The 25662-nt window shown below is 38.4% G+C and overlaps 2 protein-coding genes across 7 annotated transcripts in view; both read right to left on the bottom strand.

Moving 5' to 3' along the window:
* Window positions 1-1738: 1738 nt before the first annotated feature.
* Window positions 1739-25662, bottom strand: part of LOC136252556 (isoleucine--tRNA ligase, cytoplasmic-like) — a 34014-nt gene continuing 10090 nt past the window's right edge. For 3 of the 5 annotated variants that reach the window (XM_066045033.1, XM_066045032.1, XM_066045028.1), the window contains 12 exons: window positions 24863-24946; window positions 24666-24801; window positions 23533-23678; window positions 23036-23131; window positions 22603-22785; window positions 21744-21959; window positions 21439-21499; window positions 20021-20124; window positions 19810-19971; window positions 14518-14659; window positions 11884-12037; window positions 9939-10088 (listed from right to left, as the gene is read on the bottom strand). In XM_066045033.1, the coding sequence (XP_065901105.1) occupies window positions 14648-14659; window positions 19810-19971; window positions 20021-20124; window positions 21439-21499; window positions 21744-21959; window positions 22603-22785; window positions 23036-23131; window positions 23533-23678; window positions 24666-24801; window positions 24863-24946 (1200 nt within the window). In that variant the 3' untranslated portion in view covers window positions 9939-10088; window positions 11884-12037; window positions 14518-14647. Of the gene's footprint in view, window positions 2300-2383; window positions 2515-9938; window positions 10089-11883; window positions 12038-14347; window positions 14470-14517; window positions 14660-19809; window positions 19972-20020; window positions 20125-21438; window positions 21500-21743; window positions 21960-22602; window positions 22786-23035; window positions 23132-23532; window positions 23679-24665; window positions 24802-24862; window positions 24947-25662 lie in introns of those variants that run through there. The other 2 variants (XM_066045031.1, XM_066045030.1) reach the window with 2 other exon arrangements.
* On the bottom strand, window positions 8558-9929 carry LOC136252558 (uncharacterized). 2 transcript variants are annotated; one of them, XM_066045036.1, is made up of 3 exons: window positions 9714-9929; window positions 9028-9638; window positions 8558-8976 (listed from the first exon to the last, which is right to left on the bottom strand). In XM_066045036.1, exons 1-3 carry the CDS (start codon window positions 9770-9772, stop codon window positions 8675-8677), a joined length of 972 nt encoding a protein of 323 aa, XP_065901108.1. In that variant the 5' UTR covers window positions 9773-9929; the 3' UTR covers window positions 8558-8674. The 2 variants fall into 2 exon arrangements, with proteins under 2 accessions (XP_065901108.1, XP_065901107.1); XM_066045035.1 differs by having other exon boundaries at window positions 8559-9638; window positions 9714-9926.

Here is a 25662-nt window from a genome sequence, read left to right on the forward strand (position 1 = left end):
TATATTAAATGGAATTTCTAGTGACTGACTGACTGACTAACAGACTGATGCCTTCAGACAAGTGTAACTCAATAACAGCTAAGGCTACAGGCTTGATTCTTTCACTGTTCAACGTCGCTTCAGCCGAATACCTGCCTTTTGGCATACCGCATGAAGTACATGCAATGCATTCTTCATGGACTTACCAGTGTCCTCCTACGTACATGTCCCATTCATCTTTGCTGACAGCAAAACGTGTTGATTTGGCTTCTGTGATTGGCTTTTCAAATATATGGTTGTTGTCTTCTTTATGCAAAGAAAACATACCAGGGCATTAAATTGACCCTTATCTTAGAGGAGCATATTATTTTTGAAAGTATTCTAAGAGGGAGTAGACACCTATAAATTATAAACAATTGCATACTCTGACCCTTAATGTTCAGAGCATGCGGTGACCCACACTCCTTAATGATTCAGTGGCAGTTTTGCCATAGAAAACAAGGCATGGCAAACTACCCCCTTTTAGTATTATGGAGCTTGAGACAATCAGTGAGATCAATAAAAGCAGTCACACCCACACATGCATGCATAACATAGCTATGCTTTAATAAAACGTTGACAAACTAGTACAATAAAAATAAGTTTAAAAATGAAGTAGGGTTTCAGTGATATAAAGTAGTGAAGCAATAATTATGTGGAAATCCTTACTTTGTCATTGAACAGATGTGGTAACAAGCCAATGTACCACATAGTTATGTTATTATAGCTATACCATTATTCATCTCTTTTGTTCAATTGCTGGAATTAGTTTATTATTGTGCTATTTCTCTAATAGAACAGTCACTGAGAATTTCAAAATGTGTACCAACAATGTTGAAAAAGAACTTGTCCAGGGTTTACAGGGGCCTCCATACCAAACTCCCAAACCCTTCACTGCATCATTGTTGATCAGCTCGCTAAATTTCTGCCTTTTAAAAATTGTAGCTTAAATCTATATATATATATATATATACTCTCAATAGCAAAAGTTGATAATTTAATTTTGTAGATCTACCAGTGGAGAATCTAGATTGTACTAAAGTTTGATGATTACGAACAATTGTATAGTATTGCAGACTTTAATTATTTATAGAGTGCACATTTTATTCGAGGATTTCTAATAGAATTGTATGAAATAGGCCTGTTTTACAACTTGGCTGTTTTTGCAAGGATATTTCTACCAACACAATACTTCTGCACGCTGGGGCCCAGTCCTGATAAGTAGTAGCTGTACATGATGACATGTACAAAGCACTTGATGGTGGTACATACAAGTACACAAAATGGTCATGTGGTTGTGTGAAATAGGTAACAGTGTAACTACCTTGTGATGGGCTATATATATATGTCAGTTATTTCCAGATGTTACTCCACCGTTACCCCTCTAGCATGGGGGAGACCACCTAAGGAGGATGTGATTCCAAAATGAATAGTGGGCTAGACAGTGATCAATGACAACCAAGCCATAATGACTCCTTCTCACAACCACGGCTTCTTCACTTTCCAATTACCTCAGATAGCCAAAGTGGTAGAGAATACCGTTAGCCACATGCCATCAGCTGATCTACTCTCTACATACTTTACCACACAACTCATCAGGCTATCGAGGTAATGTCCCACACTGGAGCACCTTCTCTGGTCACGGGAATTAACAACCTAAGCCGGACCAATAACCTACCATCCCCACATTGGAAAATGCCACTGAAAATCTAATAACAACTTTTAAACAAATTTCATACAAACACACTTCAAACACTGTACAATATTCACAACAACACAACTGGTTGCTTATGAATACACCTGAAGATCACTATGCATAAAAACAGTAATCAATGTTTTCAAATTATTAATTAACTTGATGGCTCCATCTGTATAGACCTATACACGACATCTATAGCCTCCTTCATGAACTGGTCAACACCAACTATGAAAAACTGATTTGCATATAAGCCCTGGATGTACATAAGACAATCAAAAACAATAAATTATTTTTATAGAAAGAATTATAGATATTCTTTTCACATCTTTGACTGAACTGTTACAACATATGGCACACAAATTCTCACCTAACCCACCAAGTGAGACCATACACCACCAGAGCACTCTGGGAAATGCCAGACACACTTGATGATTGTACCTTAAATGATATGGCACATCATGATAGTACAATACGCACTGCTGAAGAATCCACAGAAGGTGCAATGGGCTGCACCCAACTATCACAATTTTCCAATTTGTCTATCCAACAGTAATGACATCATCAACCCCACAAACAGTGGCCCTAGATGTAATAGAAAATCATTGAGAGATAGGAAGAAATCAAAACCACATGGCCTCACAAATGCACTATAACAGGTTGCCTTACTTGTACTGATGGCAACATCATCAATTTTTGAAATCTAGAATTGGATAATCACCAAAAACATCTTCTGTGTATGTGGACTGTCTTTCATTCCCTCGGTCAGACATAGCGAACTCAAAGAGTCGATGAAAGACCTACGAGAGTACATCAAAAATTTGAAAAATAACTATACAAAGATGTACAGATATGCCAATACTAACAGTAAACTTAAAACTAATTCAAAACTCAGGGATAAAATACTATCTACATCACGGAAAGCATGTGGCACCAAACAAGCAGAATCATCACCAGCCGTCCGACATATAGTGGAAGCAGAATAATACTATAAGGTTTTAAACAACCTGTGTGATATGAAATCAATGGTATGCTGTATGCCTACAAACTTGTCTCTGTAAATTTGTTTGAAGGACTGTCTATGACCACGTACTTAACCCAATACACAGTCCTACACACACTGAGAAGCTAACAATCTGCTTACTACAACTGGTGGAGATGTGGTTAAACAACTACAGCTGAATTTTAACACAAAGCCATAGATGCACTACTACAAATCAACATTTTGCTCTGGCAAGAAAAGAAATAAGATACAACTTAAAGGTAAGTCCATGGTGTGTGCATTATATGTACTGTGGTATGCCAAAATGTACCCATCGGGCTATATAAAATAACTTCTAACAGTGAAATAACATAATCTCATCTGTTATTGAGTTACAATGGCTACAGGCATTAATTGACTAAGTAAAAATTTCCACAAAATAAAAAAAAAAAATGATTTAATAGCAACTGCAATTAGATTGCACTGAAGACACTTTTTAATTCTTCCTATAGAGTAACCAATACTGCCGAGGCACCACAATGGTATTGCAATACTGATTTTTGGTTAGTGCTTTCTTTTATCATGAAAAAATGCAAACCTTCATGATTCCACTATAGAGGATACCACACTGTACGATAAATTCCATGCACGTAAGTATTTTAAAGTATTTTAATGAGCTGGTTCTGTTATGAGGGAAATTTTGTATACTACTGTACCATTGAAATGAGGTCTGACAAAGCAGACGTATACAGTTATGGTATACTATCCACAATAAAAGGAATAGACAAACTATCAACTAAAGATACTATAAATTTTCAACCTAACAATTCACTGACCCTGACGTTGTCACACAAGCAGCAGTGATCATCCCAACAGTAAAACTGTAGCAATAGGTAAAGAACTTCACACGATATTAGTAAGACCACAGCCTGTGTGTCTCAATGGAATAACAAAGGATGCTACTTGAGATTATCACCATATAGGATGGTTGTGGTCTAAATAAGTCAGACTTCAAAACACAGGGTTCTATGGAATTTAGAAACTCTCGGCTCTGTAGTATTACATTCTCTTCATTTGGGTGCCACCCCACAACACAGGCATTTCAGGTTACAGTGAATTGTTTCTTATAATTATACAAACATAATCACAGTCTTAAAATGGATCTGAATGGGCTAATACCTGTTATGTAGCATAGATGGTATTATGTTACTTATTCTGCTAGCTTTACCAGTATATCAGCTATGTCTATAAACTACATGTATCCTCATGTCTAACAGTCAGGGAAACTGATAGTTGTGTGTGAATTAATTGTAGCTGCTAAAATTAGAATTTCAGAATACACAAAGCAACATGGTCAAGACAGTTTACTGTTAGTTTGAGTCAAGTCCATGTTCAAGTACACCTTACTGCTGACATCAAGAACTCTATACCATTGTACACATTAAGGTATTTTGTTGGTGCTTTGTGGAGACCACATGTGGTGACCACAATCCATACCTAAAAAGTTATAATGCTACCCTGTACGGGGAGTTTGTAAAAGACGGAATAAGGAATAGCGGAATAACCGGAATAACTCGCATCACAACGAATGGGCATTTATATGGCTTATGCAATAGTGATTGTACTGTTACAGCTGTGAACTACACTGCTTCGTCACTCATAGATGTCCTATCGAAATGATTACTATACGCTCTTACTACTACTGTGTGTAGCTAAGCTAGAATATACAGTAGTTAGCTATTAGTTTCGTTTTCGAGTCTTCATCCTTCCAGTGGAGGGATGAAACGAAACAGTGTACTAACCCCTTTTGCTCGCGCTATTCCTTATTCCGCCTTTTACAAACTCCCGGTACCATACTTTACATACAGTAGTAGCTAGTAATGTAATTTTGCACTTCGTAAGCGGGTACTGTATGTTCATAGATCGTATATTCTTCGTACCCGGGATTGGAAACTTCAATAGCTTGCGTAGCACAATCCTCACCCCGGTTGTGTTTAACACCTTAACGTGCTAACCAAAGTGTCACGATTAATATCCGTGAATATACGTATGGCGCCATTTAGTCGCGGAACCATGCCATTTCTTCATGGAGTTTGAGCTGTCTTACAGTGATCTTTACGGTAATATGTCGTTGTTATCGAGTTGAAATGTGTTCATAATGATATTACTATACTTTAAAAGTCGGATTTTCGCCGTGGCGAAAGAGTCATGAGTGCTTCTTTTTTTGGAATAGAGTGTGTACCCAATGCTCGCCATTAGAGGCATGTAGAATCATGAAAATATATCCGCTAGTGTATCTTACATTGTTGTGCGTCCCTGTACCATTAAAAAGACCGAAACATGCCGAATTCTTGTTTTAGGTCTCTATTTTGTAGTTTTACAGCATGTGGTTTGTGTACCCTTTACTACAATTGTGTTGTGCTTTACAAAGATTTTTATAAACAGTATTTTAGTGCACAGCCTGATTTATATACTTTAATGCTTTTTTTTTGCTTTTAAACAGAAATGTTTATTCCTGGAGCTCAAGAAGATGGGTCGTAGGTTTCATCTTGTGCAGCGGAAGAATTATTCCAGGAAGAAGGCTAAACCATCAACTAAGCCATCAAAGAATCCAGCTGCTATACCTGCAGGTACTACTAAGGAGTCCGTATTAGCTACACAGCCTTCTGCTGGCTGTATTGATGAAACTGGAAGTAGCGTTCTGACACCTTTGGATGACAATGTCGATGAAACCAGCAGAGACTGGAATACAGCCACAAGCACTGTTGAGTTGCCTCCCAGGAAGAAAGCTAAACTAGTAGAAAGTCCAGTTGCTATACCTGCAGGTACCACTTATGAGTCTGTAAGTTCTATACAGCCTTCCATTGGAAGTAGCGTTCCGGCACCTTTGGTGAATGACGATGTTATTGCTGAAAGCAGTATAGACCGGAACACAGCCACAAGCACTGTTGATTTGCCCCCAAATGATCAAACAGGGAGTGCCGATGATGTTGAAATACCTTTGGCCACGGATGATCTTGATGATGGCAGCAGAACAAAACAGAATACTAGTACAAGTAGGGTGGAGATGTCTTTTGGTAATCTTAATGAAAAAGCCACCTGCACAGCTTTATTGAGTGATGCTGAACATACTGTGAATGGTGGTACATTGACAACTGAAGTATCCACTCAGACAGATCTTGTAGACATTTGTGCAACTGAACTTGAGTCATCTACCAGTGGTGTGTTCACAGCTGAAGCTTCCACTCAAACAGAACCTGTTGACATTATTGAAAGCACAGGTGGAGGTCAGTCAGATTCTGTAGCTACCACCAGTACAACAATAGCAGTTGGTACAAGCCAGCAAGAGATGCCTTATATTATGTGTGAAGGGAATGCTGACGAGAAATTTTTACCACTGGTCAACAAGCACGAAGGGGTTTTCAGGGATGCAACAGGTACATACATGCAGTATGTATTTATGTATACAGTTGATTTTTTTGATAGGTAACCACGTGGTAGCATATTATGATTCTTACCAGAAGACGATACGACACGTTCGCTGTCTGTGGAAAATTTCCCCATCATCACCATCAAACCGATGCACTCACTGCAGAAATTTTCGTGACAATATTCTACGAAGTGGACTAAGCAGACTTTTGCGACAGACAGAAGGAGACAAGCAGAGAAAATGTTATGTCGATAGCCACACTACATATAAGAATTTGAGTACATCTGAGAAACATCTCAGAATGCGTAATGTGCATTCTGCTTATCGTGTGAGCAAACACAAAGTATCTGAGTTGCAGTCAAAGTTGGATAAAATGATAGAGAAAGATTCTGTTGATGTGGACTCCACAACCCACAGAGGGCTATTGACTATAGCAAATGCTCAGCCAAACACGAAAGAAAATTCTGGAGAAAGTTTCTCATCAATTTTCTGGGAGCAGCAGTTGAAGGCTGCATCAGTCAAAGGTGCAAAAGGCATGAGGTGGCACCCAGCTGTAATAAGGTGGTGTCTTTACTTACATCACAAATCTAGTGGGTGTTATTCAACGTTGCGAAACTCTGGGGTCCTCAAGTTACCTTCAGACAGAACACTAAGAGACTATCGACACGCGTCATCCTCAAAGCCTGGCTTTTCTGTTGAAACAGATTTAGAGCTGCTGGATGTTGTTGCTCAGCAAAGACCAAAGCACCTAGCTAAATATGTCGGCTTGGTGTTGGACGAGATGCATATTAAAGAAGGTTTGTATTTCGACAAGCACACTGGCAATTTAGTTGGTTATTCAGATCTTGGTGAAGTGAACAACTTGTTATCAGAATATGAGGATCATTTTGACAAAACTGGTGCCACCCCTAGACCACTGAGCAAGTGCATGCTTGTGTTTATGATTCGGGGCTTGTTTACAAGCATGAAGTTTCCTTATGTCCAATTCCCTGCTGTCAGTACAAAGGGTGCTGACATCTTTCCTCTGGTTCGTGAGGCTATCAGACGGTTGACAATGCTTGGCTTGACTGTGGTTACTGTTACGTGTGATGGGGCTTCTGATAATCGAAAAATGTTTTCGATGCATAATTCTGACAGTGCCCTTTCTTACAAGACAGTTAATGTCTACACTTCAGAGCGGCAGGAAATATTTTTTATTTCAGATCCGCCACATCTCATCAAAACCATTCGAAATTGCTTTGCTAGAGGAAAGCTGTGGGTATGTGCTTTATACAAGGTTGTTATGTTTATTTTATTACATGCATTGTTTGCTATATGTAGTGTTGCGGTCACAAGATTGACTGGAATTTGATTGTGGATTTATATAAGAGGAATACAGGGGCTATCACTACCACACCTGGCTTGTCATTGGTACCAAAAATCAAGTACGAACACATATACCTCACCAACTTTTCTAAGATGAGAGTTGATTTAGCAGCACAGGTGAGTCTACATACTATAATAATGCTTGACTTTCTTGAAATTAATATGTGCTTAATAAGCATTTAACACAAAGGGAAATCGCATATAGAAAATAACATGAATTTTACCAGTACAAATTGTCTTGTGATGTATAATCAATGTAAAAGTTTTGCAAATGTATACATTTCCTAAATGAACATTACTTAAATACACTATTTGTTTGAACAGGTACTCAGTGAGTCAGTTGCTAAGGCATTGTACTTCTCGGGTAATGAGGATGCTTACGAAACAGCTTATTTCATTGACAAAATGGATAAGTTATTTGACATGTTGAACGTCTCGTCGTTTTGTCAAGGGAAACACAACAGAAAGCCTTTTCAAGATCCCATCAGGGGGCCTGGAGATTTTAGAATGAAGGTAAAGCAATACCTCTAGTAAAACACTAACATGCAAATGATATATTTTAGTTTCTTAAGGAAATTCTTGGTTATTTAAATCACTGGAAGAAGAGCGTTGATAAAAGAAGGGGACCGTTTGATGCAGCTGAGAGACGGCAAATGATGCTAAGTGATGTTACACTTAATGGAATTAGAATTACAGGTATGGGCTAAATATTGATGAATTTTTTTTATTTGTTGTATTTGTAGTGCACTCTCTATTGGAATTGATACCATTCCTTTTTTCTATTCCTGGTGTAACTTGCTTTTTAAGTGAGAAGCTAAGTCAAGATGCCTTGGAGAAGTTCTTCGGGTGTCAGCGTCAAAAGGGTAGAACAAATGACAATCCAAAAGTTCATGAGTTCTTGTGCAACACACAGTCACTAAGAGTGATCGATTCTATTAAAGTTGACACGATTACTGGAAATTGTCGGGGAACAAAGAGGAAGGCATATGATTTGGAAATGGTAGACTTAAACAAACCCTTAAAGAAAAGACGCCGTCATTATTCTGATTAAATACACTGTACATGCAGAACACTTTACTTTAAAAAATTATTATTGTTGTAAATATTTCATGGTTGCTTTCATTTTCAACACATTATTGAATTACATTAAAATTTACATCTCATTATTGAATTACATTAAAATTTACATCTCATCTGTAAAAAGTTTACTTCGCAAAGGTTTAGATTTGTCTGTTCCCTTTTTTGATGACTGTTTGTACATCTCCATCATTGACTTAGCGAAAGAGAATCCGCGGATCACGATCCATTTGTCAATGATCTTAGTTAGGCATTTGTCAGATTTACTTTGGTCAACCAATCCCACAGCCAATTGCCAGTCAAACAGTAGGTCCTCATCACTTAAAATAGAAGTTGCGATCTTCTTCTTAAATGTTTCATTCATATCTCTAGTTTTGTCAGCTCGAAGGTATTTTCTAGTAGCCATTTCTATGTCACAAAAACATTGATATGCTAGATCAGTAATCCTTGTAAGCCCACCTCGGTTAAGAACATTGATCCACATTCGTGTAGGGTCAAATCCAGATTGCCCCTGCTTGTCAACTAACTTCTCAAGTATGGGAACAAGGGTGGCATTATTGCGGTCCTTCTTCAGGTGATGTATGACGTATCCACCAACATAACGTATAACATTTTCATCTTGGTGAGTGAGCTCACTTGCATTATCATCATCAGTCGGCTCTGTGACTGGTACGGTGAAAGATCTCTTTATGATAGATTCAAAAACTTGATCCGTAATATGTTGGTACAAAAGAGGTGTGGCCTGCACCTTAACTTGCATTAAAAAACGCTTCCATTTGTCATTGAATGGGAGTGAGCTTGTAAGCTGATGATATCCAATCCACAACTTTTCTTTGTCTACTCTGGTAGTAGCATGCTTGCTCTTGTCCACAATTGCCATCAAGGAAGTGACTAACCACCGACAAAAGCCTTTGGCAGGCTCAATTGGCTGAACAAAAAACACCACCAGACACCTCGCAGCTTCAAGACATTCCCGTGCTTCAGCAGTTGGTATGGAAAATAATGGGTCTTTCATAATATTGGAAATAGCATTGTGCACTTCACTGTGACTGGCAGCAATCAAGGGGTTACTAAAATAATAATAACAAAAAAATAACAATTACACACAGCTCTAGATACAGTGCAAAACACAAATGTGGACGTACTGTGTCGGCTCCTGTACACACGAACTGGTAAAGGGGCCAAACGCCACAGAACGTGCCATAGAAACTCGAGTCTTACCTCCACACGTGCACTAAGATACAATCGATTGTGGTAAGAAACTAGTAAGGCTGCTTCGTGGTCCGAGTTGTGGTCGGGGTGCGGAGTAAAGTGTGAAAAGCTGGTAGATTCCAATCCCGGGTACGAAGAATATACGATCTATGACACAAGGTCTACAGCTACCTATACTATAGTGTAAATAAATGCTGCTTGCATGCATGCATACATTTACTAGCTATATGCTATCTATTAAACTTGTAGGGCAGGCATCCACCGACGATCGCCGTAGCTGAGTATCACGTGACATCAAACTGCTGAACCTACAAGAACCAACAATGTAAACAGTTCATCACATGTTTACCACAATCACTGGTAGTATGGTTTACAGACCAACCACCACAGCGATATGAAATGCTTTTTCAATTAAACACCACATGGTCCCAAATGAAGACCGGGGCGCTAATTTATGAACTATAACACAAATATCAGCATGCCAAGAAAGCTTCGTCCCAGACTTATAGCAGCCAATGTACATTTTGCATGTATCTGGTGTAAACCACAACTCGGTTAATCAGTACAAATTGTGCACGTGACGCTTTATAATGACTTGACCTTTTCTCCATTTCCAGCTCCATTTGCATATGCTATTATTGTTAGGCCACTCCAATTGGTAATTATGTTTCTGGTCCTTTGAAAATCAGTTTTAGGTGCGGGCGGGCGGAATTCAGCAACAAAGCAACAATGAAGTGACTGCTCAATTAGAGTATTTTTTTGTGATTTACTGAATGTTCTATTAGAGTAAATCGATCTGTACTATACACTCCGCCCATTTCTTGCAGGTTTTCACTGATAAAATACTTAGATAGTTAGATTTAGCATACTTGTTGCAGCCCAATATTTGTATCTGAAATCCAGGTTTTTCAAAAAGCTGATGCGGGCATTCTTCCCATGTATTTCTGAAATGTCACATTCTCCAAAAAAGGATGCGGGCGGTGGACCAGAAACATAATTACCAATTGGAGTGGCCTTATCTAGAAGAGTCACGTTTTCCTGTTTTCTTTCATCAGCAGTAAGGTAGGCTATACGGTACTTTCCTTATCAAAAAATACGCTTGACAAATCCACTGAAACGAAATCTTTTGCTGCCAGCACCATCCACACTGAATCCTACTGACGATTATCACTCACTGTGACTCAGAGATACAGTACCACGGCTGTAGTGTACCACACTTTGACTCCATTTTAAATTTCGAATTTAAACCGTGCCAAGGAGCGTGGCACGTGCGTCTTTTATAGGGACTTCCCAAGGGATTTTACGCGTAATGGATCACGTGATATACCATCTATCTCGATCCCTTCTGAAGTCATGGTTCAAGAAATGAGGTACATGTTTACGCTTTACAGTACCAAAGTAGGGTGGTTTTGTGTGCTGCTGTGAATCCTCGCGTGAATCTTAAGCTACTTGTGATGGTTGGGCAAAAGTTTGTGATGGTTGGGCAAGAAACTGTGATGGTTGGGCAAATGCCCGCCCATGCCCACCCTTGGCTACGCCACTGAGTGTAGTTCACAGCTGTAACAGTACACGCCATCACCCTACATTGTAAGGATATCTACGAGGGATGAGTTCACAGCTGTAACAGTACAATCACCCTAACATTGCATAAGCCATATAAATGTCCATTCGTTGTGATGCGAGTTATTCCATTATTCCGCTATTCCTTATTCCGTCTTTTACAAACTCCCCCCTGTACACTTGTATTGAAGAGTAAAATATCTGATGGTCATTAGCAATATGGAGGTCCTCACATTAGTTTATCTGTTTACTTGACCTTACAGGCATTACTCTTAGTGGATAATATTACACACAAGTAGAAGTTTTAAACTCTAAAATGAGAAGTCATACTTGGTACAACACTAAATTCTGGACTTTTTACATTACATACAAAACCCTTGGGGATGATATGGACTTCTGATTTATCTAATATGTACATGAAACTTGTTCTTAAAAAATTATAGACCATTTAAACACTTCAATTAATAGAGGATTCATTTGAAATTTGTCGACAGTTTAGATAACTAACTGGTCCAGGACCTATTTGTACACTAATATACTTACTTTTTGGAACATGTACATATATGGTCATATCTCAACATCGGTAGCTGAACATTTACTCATTGGTCACATTCTGCAGCCATATTCAAGTTGGTGTCGCCAACATGAAGTGTAGATGTGTAGAATTACATCATAAACCAGTTCTTCACTTGTTCATCTGGAGGAGAATAAACACAACCAATAGAATGACTACACAGAGAAACAGAACCACACACAGATAAAAACTACAGTAATAAACAAAGGTACACAACTCTTAAATGTACCTCCTGAAGCATAAAGCTTGTTAACTACATGTGTACTACTACATATTACAGTGCCAGAAATAACTGTTGGCCATTGGTCATTTTCAAGAAAAATTACATTTTGACCAACTATTTGGAGGTTTGGTCAGTCAAATGTCCGACAAGCAGCAAGACAGTTGGTAGAAGGTCACAAATTAAAAATCAAGCAACTTATAACAGATGTCACATCAAGCTGATATCGTACCTCACAGCTGCTCAACGTCCCAGTGATGATGGAGTGCCCATAGGATGTTACCACGTGACCACAGACGACAGGAGACTTGTTGAGGTCTCAATATTTTGGTGCACACATTGTATTAGTAGATTTAAACTTCATTGTTTTGCGAAGATTTTGGAAGATTGGAAGCATTTAGACTATGTACATTTGAGGATATTCGAGTCTACTGAGTAAAGCGACTTGTGTCTAGTTTTTGGTGGGATCCAGTTGAGCCACATTGGCCAGGAGTGATGCCCCTTTCCACGTTACTGACATCAGGGATATACTGAGCAGAGAGCGATCAATCTTAAAGTACAACAATGGAAACCAGCAATATCAGATGATAAATCATATCATAATCTCATGGCCAAGGGCAAGCTGGCTCGACATGGATAACGTAAAGGATGTTAACGGTTGTTGCTGTAGCCGAATCACTGTGGTGGTTACTACATTTACTGGAGCACGTTTCTTCTATAGATGAGGTGTGGTTACTACCAAAGCCGTGGTGTTTAACCTGATATATATTCGTAGCTCTCGTACTTTATCCTAGTCATCATGCTGTAAGGTAGCTAGTCATAGAATACATGCAAATTAGTTAATGCACACATTTTGATTAACAAATTTAATAAGAGCCCATATGAAAATGGGCTCCTAAAATGTACGTGGTGGAGTTAGAAACATGTTTCTAGGTGTTCCATATGCTGGTGATCTGTGAAGGATTGCTTGTGGTGTCCAATAGTATAATATCCTGTGATGCTGTCCTCAGAAGCACATCAGCTACATACCACTTGCTGTTCCCAGGAGACAAGATGGCCAATCAAATCTGGAAATGGCCTACCAAATATAATCTTGCTAGAACATTTGACCAGTCAATGATTAATTCTTATTTCTGGCACTGTATTAGCAGTGTTTTCTGAGAAGATGAGTTAAGCAAATCATGTAATAACATGAAAAAGTGGTGTATGGGTGGAAATGAACTACCAGTTCAATGAATACATGAAGGATTGACGTCGAGATTCTTGCTATCCAGTATTGAGAAAAATGAGAACACTCATCCTATTAGTTTAATATAACACTTCATTCACTTACTCTATGCAATACCATATATCGGGAAATGTTCGAAAAATTCGAAAATAACTATTTGTTTTCGAAAATATCATCTATGGTGTGGTGCAGTAAAGAGGCATTGTTTCGAAAACATTTTTTCAAATTTTCAATCAAGCACTCTTTTTTGAAAATTTAACCTTTTCAAAAATTTCCCCGCTATACGGTACACAATTACTATATGATAATAATGGTAGGGCCTGCAGTGAAGGTCCGTCACACTGTATAAAATGTCAGTTGTTACGTTATACACCAAACTGTTAGGCTTATACTCTACCAATCTGCTAGGGTACAAAGCATTGTTAGTGACCTACCACATCTCATATACACGTACATACACTACCGCACACTGCCACATATACACATTTCTAGCAACAGAAATCTTGACAAAACCAAACACATCTGATGTGTACAAATTATAAATAATACCACATAATACACAAGGTTTCACATACTGTATGGATGTACTGTGCAGTTTCTTTACTATACACAAAGGAGGACAAAAGTTAGTACACATTGTACATACTGTGATATGTTAAACTTCACCAGTCAAGCTGAAGTGATGTCTAACAGTAAACAAATCTAGTTCACGGCCTTAGCTGTTAGCAAGTTACATTTGTCTGAAGGCAATAGTAAGTTAGTCAATCAGCAGAAAATTCCTCTACATTAAAAATAATAAAACTTTGTAGCAACTTGTTGGGAGCATTTTGGGTCACACTGAAGACACTTTTGGGCTTGGTTATACAGTAACTCATCAATACTGCCAAGGCATGGTAAAGGTACTGTGAGAATGGTTTCTTTTATGTGAGAATATGTAAACCTCCATGATCCTTAATACACAGTACTACAGTACTGAATTATTCACCTGTACAATACTTCTGTGCAAGTTAGTCAGTTTGAAACAACTACAGTATAAATGGAAATTTTTGCTGGTAGAAATTTTGCTGCTTCATGATAACAGTTTAGATAACTAACTGGTCTCCAGTCCTATTCATACACTAATATATATACCTACCTCATAGAACATGTACATACCTGTATATGGTGGACATGTCAACATCGGTAGCCAAACATATGCTAGTTGGTCATATTTCTGCGGCCACAATCAAGATGGTGTCACCAACATGAAGTGTAGACATGTAGGATTACATCATAAACCAGTTCTTCACTTGTTCATCTGGAGGAGAATAAACACAACCAATAGAATGACTACACAGATAAACAGAACCATACACAGATCAATATCTTCAGTAATAAACAAAAGGTACTCAACTCCTTAAATGTCACTGGGTGAATGCAGGTCTGACACTGGTGAAGCATAAACCTTGTTAACTACATGTGTACACTTAAACACTAACAATGGTAAGAAGATCTACAATTTGCACAATTCAACTCCATTAAAGATTGATAGAGCAGTCACACTATTACCATAGAGTCTGGTTGTTAGGTATATTCCCTTAATAAAACTTCCAAGAAAATTATAAATTATTAACATATACTTGTTAAGCACACACATTTAATAAAAAACTCTGTCAATTTACTCTCTTGGGGTGGTGTGATTTGTAGTCACCATGTGATGTGTACTAATATTTGGAATCCAATTTCCTTCACGTGGAGCACAAGTTCCATGCTGCAGAAGACCATTTTGTTGATAAGCGCAGCGTTGCTATTGGTCATATATACCATGTGAAAATTAGAGTCTAGCACAGTTGACGAACTCTTCTCTTGTATAACTGCACCTCATGATAGAGCTTTATGTTTGTCTACATGTGTGATTAAGTACCAGAAACAATTATTTAATGATGAAATTAAGAATTTTAAGTTTGATTAGGGATCATAGAAAAAAATAGGGAAACAAGGGAGGTTGCCTACACCTGCAGATATACTAGGGGGACATTTAATCCCTAATTGAGTCATGGTAGGTAGATAGAATTAGGGATTAACTGTCCACTAGTACACCTGCAGGTGTAGGTGACCTCCTTGCTTCCCTACTTTTTCTATAATCAAACTTGAATCCTTAATTTTTCCTTATACTTACTGTATTTTACCGGTTAATAGCCATGGATACTATAACTTTAAAATGATGCAGGTACTATGCAAAGGTGGCTACTATCTGAGGGCGGCTACTATGAGCTAGTGTGGCAGTAACCTGCAGTGTTTATACGGATTTTCAAACGGCTGACCTTGTATAATCATTCTTTAATACTGTTAATCCACTTGGCTCCTCTCAGAAATGCTATTTCCAGGCTTAAAATAACTTCTTCGCTTAGTTTCTCCTTCAAACGTGTGTCATCAGCACTTGAATCAGCATATTCAGATGCAAGCCGCAGCTCTTATCCGAGGGTGGCTCTTATGACAGTAATTCAAGCGGCTACTATCCGGGGGGCAACTATTATGTGAGCCGCGGCTATTAACCGGTCAAATACAGTATTTTGTAGCATTATTATGACTGATGAACTTACGCATACTGCATCAAAAGAAAGGATGGCACCAGACTGACTTGAAAGTGATGTGGCTATTATGCTTTGTTTTCAGCTATGTTCAGCCCATTACACAGTGCTACAGACGAAGAACAGGTAGGAGAAGCACCTCTGCAATCAATCCAGTCACCATGACAATGTGGATGATTCAAGTGCCCCAGCTATCAATTATTAACTCGAAAGTGACAGTGACCATTATGCTTTGCTTTGAGCTATGTTAAGTCCGTTTTACAACGCTAAAAGATATTTAAGAACAGTAGGAGAAATACCTCCGCAATCAATCCAGGCACCATGGAAAATATGACAATTCCCATATAGGGAAGCCATCGCGCTACCACGAATTGACACTTTTAGCTGTCAGCAAAAAGAAATGGGACACAAAGGAGGACAAAAGTAATTCCATGATGTATGCATTGCACATACTGCGGTATGCTAAAAAGCACATCTCAGGACAAAGTGACATTGAACAGTGAAAAAATCAGGCCCGTAGCTTTAGCAGTTAATGAGTTATGCTTGTCTGAAGGCATCAGACCGTTAGTCAATTCCATTGAATTAAAAAAAAATTAAAATTTTGTAGCAATCTGTTGGAAGCATTTAGGGTCACACTGAACTAACTGAAGGCACTTTCAAAACACAGGGTTCTATGGAATTTAGAAACCCTCAGGCTCTGTAGTATTACATTCTCTTCATTTGGGTGCCACCCCACAACACAGGCATTTCAGGTTACAGTGAATTGTTTCTTATAATTATACAAACATAATCACAGTCTTAAAATGAATCTGAATGGGCTAATACCTGTTATGTAGCATAGATGGTATTATGTTACTTATGCTGCTAGCTTTACCAGTGGGTCATTCCGTGTCAAATCAACAAGGAATTTAGGGTCACCTCTCGGATTTTGACGAAACTTGGTGTGTTTGTAGTACCTATGGTGCTTATCACTCGTGCAAATTTTTAGCTCCATACATTCCATAGTTTCTGATTTATGACCACAAATATTTTGAATATTTCATGAAAATTTGGTCCATCTCTTGTTACAAAATCAATTGTAACCTTGCACTGTGTAAATATTTGTAAACACAATTTTCAGTGATGGAACACTGTTGATTGACCTTTCCAGTGATCCCTAAATTATGGGAGATCTACTTAATTATGGTTCAAAAGTACTTCATTGAAAACTTTAATCCCTTATATTTTGAAAAATGCTGTTTGAAATTTTTCGAATTCTTTTGTGAATAATGATTGGGTCATAGTCTATGTTTGATTAAATTTTGGTGGTGGGACCACAATGGGCTCAGGAGATATAATGAATTATGTTGTGGTATGCGGTGGAATTTGCCGTCTATTATTGCTGTATTGGAGTGTACACCTCCAATAACCACTCGCAACAAGGCCATGCCAAGTTTGTCTTACAGAGTGAAGGTGTCTAGGTGCATTGCAATCTGTATTAGTGACCACCTGTATTGAAAGGCCATCTATGTGCTGCAGTTAAGTTATACTTCATTAATGTATAGCACCAAAGCATCAACCCTTTCTAGCAAATCCAAAAATGGTCCACACAGGTTGACTATAAATTACAGATCTGACCACCATGTGTCCATGAACATCATGTAAATGTACTATCTCTTCACAAATACCTTCTTTATTAAGTTGAATACCACTGTAGTGGACTTAGCCATATTTAAGTTGTGTATGTGGCTACATAGATACATACAACAGAACTCCTCAGAAGGGATACCTGGATATCTTGATAACCAGGACACCTGTTTATACACTGTACTCCCACTCTAGTGGTGCACATACATTTACACCAAGATACTTCTGTGGCTTCTGTAATATGAGCACTTTATTATGGTCCTAGCAATGGAGGGGTTTATCATACATGCATTAATTGTACCTCAATATGTGACTACATTACTTTACATTCATGACTACTTTGAAGATCAAGTCATGAACTCATGCACATACTCACATAGGACATGCTGACCACATACTTAACATTTGCCTGTACTGATCTTCAAAGCGTCAACCCAAAATACTTTGAAAAATCATTTTAGTAATTACAGTACTATAAATCACACATTGAGGTGCAAGCAAGTGTTAATAATATAAAAACTCTTGGTACAAGTAACGCATCTACTGTATATAGTGCAACTATTCTATTCCCTGGACCATTGATGAAGTGTTCATTTTTGAGAAACCACAGACTTGTCTTGGGCCCAAAATGTACGTACAATTATAAAGTAAGATCATGAGGCTATTAAGGTGCCCAGGTATCCTTTTTGAGGAGGTCTATTGTACCTATGCAGCCATGTACATAACTTGAATAGTGTAGAGTGGGGATATGTATGTGAGTGCACTACGGCAAGATTTTACTTAATAAATAAGGTATAACTGAAGAGATGGTACAACATTAATGTGTTTATGGACGCATGATAATCTCATTTATAGTCAACCTGTCTAATAAGGATCATTTTTGGATTTGCTAGAAAGGGTTGATGCTTTGGTGCTATACATTAAAGAAGTATAACTTAACTGCAGCACATAGATGGCCTTTCAATACAGGTGGTCACTAATACAGGTTGCAATATACCTAGACACCTTCACTCTGTAAGACAAACTTGGCATGGCCTTGTTGCGAGTGGATATTGGAGGTGTACACTCCAATACAGCAATAATAGACTGCAAATTCCACCGCATACCACAACATAATTCATTATATCTCTTGAGTCCATTGTGGTCCCACCACAAAAATTTAATCAAACATAGACTATGATCCAATCATTATTCACAAAAGAATTCGAAAAATTTTCAAACAGCATTTTTCAAAATATAAAGGATTGAAGTTTTCAATGAAGTACTTTTGAACCATAATTAAGTAGATATCCCATAATTTAGGGATCACTGGAAAGGTCAATCAACAGTCTTCCATCACTGAAAAGTGTGTTTAAAAATATTTACACAGTACAAAGTTGCAGTTGATTTTGTAACTATAGTACGTTCACGTTGAGCTGAATCCTAAAAAACATTTAATAACTCATGGATGCAATTACACATGATCTTGAAATTTGGCTCATTTGTAGTACTGCTTGATCCGCTAAAAATGTTTCAAAATCTTTTTGTTCAAATGTTTGACATAATATTTACGGCCAATGAAAATTTTCACAATACATTTCCTATGGGGAAGCCATATAATTACAGTGTCCATTAGAGCCCTTTCCCGAACTTGTAATGGAGCCAAACCGTACATGTCTGTTGTTGACACCTTTGCTGTTACCAATAATCATCTAGTTGGCTGAAATGTTAACTCTGTTGAGAAAAAATCCACTTTTAATTTTTAGCTGTTTTTCAGGATTCAGCTCAACGTGAACATACTATAGAGATGGACCAAACTTTCATGAAATATTCAAAATATTTGTGGTCATAAATCAGAAACTATGGAATGTATGGAGCTAAAAATTTGCATGAGTGATAAGCACCATAGGTACTATAAACACACCAAGTTTCGTCAAAATCCGAGAGGTGACCCTAAATTCCTTGTTGATTTGACATGGAATGACCCCAGTATATCAGCTATGTCATTACAAAAGTGCCTTCAGTTAGTTACAGCATTACAGCATTAAGGCCAATAAACTGCTTGTTCAGTATGGATATATATGACTCCTCCATTGGGATTAACATTTTCAAACAAATTGAGGACATTTATCAAAACCTAATACAAGTGGTTTTCAAAAACAGAACAATGAAAGTATCTCGAAGTGACAAACTGTGCAGCTGAAAACAAGCAGTTACTTAACTATACTTAACTATGATAGGAAATGCTATACTAGTGTCTATTACACATTACCTGATGAGGTTGGTTATGCCCCAGGCTAACCCCCTTGGGGTTCTCAGTAAACACCGTCACCTCTTTGCCATCCTTGAGGGTTAAATTAACATATGGTACCACAGGAAGTTGACCAAGTGATGTCAAAATAGCTCCATCATCTAGTTGTCCTGTTAACACCTCCTAGTAGATATATATGACTATATTAGGTAGTTACTATAAATAGCATTACCTCATCATGTACAAATATGGTAGTCCCTTGTAATTTGGACACATCACAGTTGCTAGGTGACAACTTCTCCAATACTGAACTGTATTCTACTGGACCATGTGCACCTGTGGGTGATCACATGATCACTCTGAATCACATGACCATTTAGTGGATCACAATGATCACTGTATTGTATCATAGATAATAGAGTACATAAAAAGGATAAGAAACGCAAGAAATTTCTGGTTTGATTTCTGTTAGTTATGCGTGACTTGGAAAGACAAAACAGTTTTGTGCTCAAGCAGTGTTCTAAGCAGCGTTAATAGTTACAGCAAGTATTTAGGCCTTTGTGAGAGATTTTGGCGAGAGAATTCAGACCGTAGATTTTGTAACAAAGCATATCGCATTAACTGTGATTGTTACACGCTGTCATACCTTCACTCATAGTACCTTCATGCCCTGTCCATACCACTTCTTGTATAGCCGGTTGCACTTTCAAATCTTGTGGTAAGCTAGGCGTGTCACCAACACAGTTTTTTACCGTTGCGTTGTACTGCTAAGTGGTTTAACTTTTGGTAAAAATGGAAGAGACTTAGTCATTTCTTTGAGCAACAGTTCCTGTTTTGTTCTGATATTCCCTCTGGTTCTCTCTGTTAAATGGTAAGAAATAGGTTTATCACAGTTAAAAGGATAGAATATATTTACAAGAAAGTTATGGAGTTTAAAGTAATTCTGGGCCATTATTTTTTTTTCACTTTCAATCTCCTTTAATTTTACATACAACTTCCTTAAAGGTTGGTACCATCCTAGTTCCCTCGATTACTTACTTGAGTTCATTGTAGCAAAGTTTCAGTTGTTAGTTACAAATTCTGTCATTACAACAATTTGTTTCTCTTTGATACAAGCGCAGCAAGTGTAACGAGTATGTCCATGATGCAATGCACGGAATTCCAATAGAAATGTACGTATTTTGTGACATCACATTATGTCTCCTATCCCTTTCATGTCCTCTATTATCTATGATTGTATACACTATGGTATGAAGGTACAATAGTTCTTGCAAGACAACAATATAGAAATGATGTGCATGTAATTTCTACACTTAACTGTGAAGTTAACAAACAACCAATATGATTGGTCGAATGTCTTAACTATTTCTACAGTGTTCCCTTGATTATCCAACCCCCATGGTACCAAAACATACTCAAAGTTCGGATAATCCTTACATACAGAGCTCTGTTAAAATACTCTAATAAAACATTCATCTTAGACAAAATACTCTAATAGAGCAGTCATCATTTCTACTGTTTGGATAACCAAGTACTTGGTTCAGATAAATGGGGAGCACTGTATATGGAGAAAACCTTACAGTACACACAACCATACATGGCCTAGCTGTTATATTTAATACACATAAGACATTGATGTGTGTAACTTACTGTCTTTGGTTAGTTGATATAGCGAGATCTTCTTGCCATGACAGTTGAACAACACCCCAGCCTGTAAGACAAGTCAGTGTGAGTAATAGTAATGTATCCCATGGTAGTGTGGTATGTTGACATTTTCTAGTTCAATAGGTATGTGATCCTAGTTTGGTGATCCTAGTTGGGTGGGTAGACTGGAGCAATGTCAGTACAAGGAAACAATAATAGCAACTGGGAATCAAACCTGAACCTCAGGCCAGTGCTCTAGCCACTTGGCCTCACTGCCTCATACACACACAATACACAACTATAGTCCATACCTCCAGTAGTAACCTCTCATAGCTCAACACATTTTCTTCCACAGGGTTCTCCAGTAACAATGTTCCGGTAGTACCACCACATCTTATACTGGACCCCGGCAACACTGACATGTTGACATAGCGACATCGAGGGGGACCACTACTTGTAGCAGTAGTATGGTATTGTCTCTTTGACACCAACCATAACTTGAGACTGGCTCCCTCCAAACCTTTGATCTGTGGGGGCAAGAGAAATGAATACAGTAGATCTTCTAAACTAAAATGGTTTCAGGAAATGATAAGAAGTGTTCAGGAAATGATATGAAGTGTTCAGATAAGTGAAACATACAGATAGGTTTATATTGTACACAGAGTGTTCAACTGTTCTAACAGAATACACACACAAATACTCTAATAGAACAGTCGTTTTAATTTGGGTGGGTGTTTACTGTAATATTTTAGTGGATAGATTTCAGGACCAAGACTGTTGGTTGCTACACAGCGATACGTACATAACATCTGGCAAACTTTATACAAGACACTAGTAGAAACCCGACGTGGCATGTGATGCACAATAAACCTGCACTGTATCATGTATAGGTGGAGAATATGCAAATCTAAGGAAGGGCCAAGGAAAGATGTATACCTTGCCACCCAGGACAATATTGACAACAAAAACAGTCTGGGAATTATTCACACTGTATTGCAAGTACAGATGTTAATGGGTAAAAATATGGTAAACACTTTCCTAGGATTAGCAATGAAACTGTTAACACAAGGAGGGTAAACACTTTCCTAAGGGAGGTATGGCTACTAACAAGGTTTCACGTTAACATATTATGTGTTGGTACTTTGTTGTCAACTGGTGACATTTAATTACCTTTTGTTCATCTTCTGCTATGACATCAGCACCAGGGGCATCACCTGGTGAAATATCACCCTTTGTTGCTGTGGTGATGTAGTCCTTATAGTCACTGATGACATTAGACAGTTCAACAGCTTTCTTCAGGTTTCCCACATATGAGTACACTATACTGGCTTCATCACTAGCCTTCAACCCTGCCTGTGTGGTAGAAAGTGTTGTTATTAAGTGTGCATGTAGTGTTGTGTGTAGTGTTGTGTGTAGTGTTATGTGTGTGAACAAATCCTTTCTCGTCAAAGCGAGTATTCAAAGTAGTACAGTGTATATTTGGCCAAGAATACCTAAGGACAAACTATCATTGAATGATGATGATGGCGTTAACAAGTATGAGAGTGTGCGTGCACATGTGATGTTATATGATACATGGCAACCATTACATGGTAATGCTTACCTTCTTCCTCAGTTTCTGTATCTTGTTCACTACCTCCCTAGCAATTCCTTCTTGTTTCATCTCATCACTTGGAGTACAATTGAGTAACACTAACATCTGTACGTGGAATAGGCTATTATAATACTAGCAGTATCATTATCAAGTGACTGTAACTAGTTGTGTAAACTAGAGCATTAACCTGACACGGTGTCATAGTCATAATGAACACTTTGGGACTAAAATTACAAGTACCTTTTCTATTGTGTTCTTACTTCTTACTTTGGAGAGTTCCACACTGGTCTAACACACACACACACACACACACACACACACACACACACACACACACACATCGCACAGACATACAGACACGCACTACACCACACACACACACACACACACACACACACACACACACACACACACACACACACACACACAGACACTACACACACAGACACTACACACAGACACACTACACACACAGACAGACACTATACACAGACAGACACACACACCTTCCCATCAGAGTGTGCTTCATAGTTAGAGGACTGAGAAGTATCAACAGTGTAGAGTAGTTTAATGTCTTCTGTTGTTAGGGTGTGGCCAGCAACTACCATTTCCCCTGATGACTGTAACTCCTTGATGTCATCTTCAGTGAAAGCTGTAACAATGTGAAGTGACAAGCCACAATGGTAAACATACTACAGTAAGTAGTCCAACTATGTACACGTGGATGCTATGAGATAAGAAGCTTCATTGCTATATGAAGTTAACCTACAGTCACTATCCAGAGTGACTCATTTGTTACAGTACGTAATTACGTACAACACACTGTGAATTTCAGTAGAAACAACCCAAAGTTGAGACAGAACTGATGTATGCATATATAACACGCTCAAAGCCTGCAAGTCATGACCTTTGCTAACCACACACTACTTTAGCTGACGCATAGTGCACCAGCCATTTACTCAATGGTAATGTAAGTAGTTTAACATAAAGTGTTTTTTTCACTTGGGACTTGTGAGAAGGCTGATGAGTCAAAATCTTGTCACCAAAGGGGCTGGTTTCTAAATAACTGCAAACTATCTGTGATTATAACTAAGGTCTTGATGGGAGCATGTAAGAAACATAACTCGCTGGTGTTGCAACAACTGTGCTTCAAGAGTTGAGACTTTTCCAGTTTTTTTCAGTATCTGAGGCAGGAGAATTTGTAACAAACACCACAGGCAAGCACTGGCAAAGCTCACCACAAAGAAGCCAACATGTGTACCACACTTTGTCTTGTGTCACTGAACTGCAATGGGCCATGTTGTAACAAAGACATACCTTTGCTGCCAGGTTCCTTGCCAAGGTTCATTAAACTTCATGCTATATGGAGAAATACAGTCCTGTAGTGGACTGATATCTATCTTTAACTACTGCTACAGGCCAGAGTGGCTAGTTGCAGACTACTGCAGATGCTCTGAACAACACAGGCAGTTTGCGGTTATATGGAAACCATCCTTAAAACTTGAATGCAAGCAGTCTAGGCATGTTCTGTGCGTTGAAAGGTCTCTTTGATGCAGTTTGGCCCTACAATTGAACTATTTTGATTGATTAACAGTTACATCACCTAACATGTTAATAGTGCTTTCCTACGGATCCTCACCATTAATGGCTGCTGACACTTTTTTCAACTCTCCCTTAAGTCTCTTGCCAAGTCGTTCACTGTTCGGTTGTGCCTTCAACTGTACATTGTATGGCTTCTCGTCGGTCTCAACAACTAGTTCTTTGACAGTCAACTCCTGCATAGCAACAGTGTGTAACCAAGTGTGTAACCAAGTGTGTACAGTATGTGTGACTGACCTCTAATATATAACTCTTTAGTGAGCTCACATGATCTCGGACAGACTGGTCTCTGTGGATCACCACAACTTCTGGAAGAGGATACTACATGAAGTGACAAGAGGAAATAATACAAACCAGTAAAGTGTGATAGACCATCACTTGTGATATAGCTACAGTAGCTGTAGTGTATAAACTCTTATGTGCATATAGTAGATATTATGATTACAATATCATAAAAATACGAAGGTCTGGTTATATGCAATTAAACTACACATGTAGCTGGGATGACCAGTTTCTTGTGTTCAAGCTTGTAGTGTAGTGGAGTAATAGCTAGTACTGAACAATGATATTGTTTTATTGGCCACAACTAAATAAGGATATGCCTTTAATCAAGACTCACAGTAGTGAGGCACGCCGCCAGTAGAGCAGAATAAGCATTTACATATACCATGCTGACCAGGGCATTGCAAGGTCAGCACTTAATGGCTCCTGGCCAACACACACTATCAGTAATTACTGTAGCTGTTCACTGTTTACTCAGACAGTTTACACTATGTCCATATCACATGACCACCATGTGTCAACAATGAGTCATATGTTACTCCATATATGGTCATGTACTTTGTGGTGAAAGTTAATTGCATTACACATATACCATGCTATACCACAATCATGTAAACAAACACACACTCCTGTACACACAGCATACATGCATGCACACTCCTGCACACACAACATACACGCATGCACACTCCTGTACCACAGCATACACGCATGCACACTCCCGCACACACAGCATACATGCATGCACACTCCTG

Source organism: Dysidea avara, chromosome 4, assembly GCF_963678975.1.
Source record: "Dysidea avara chromosome 4, odDysAvar1.4, whole genome shotgun sequence".
In the NCBI taxonomy this organism is placed as follows: Eukaryota; Metazoa; Porifera; class Demospongiae; order Dictyoceratida; family Dysideidae; genus Dysidea; species Dysidea avara.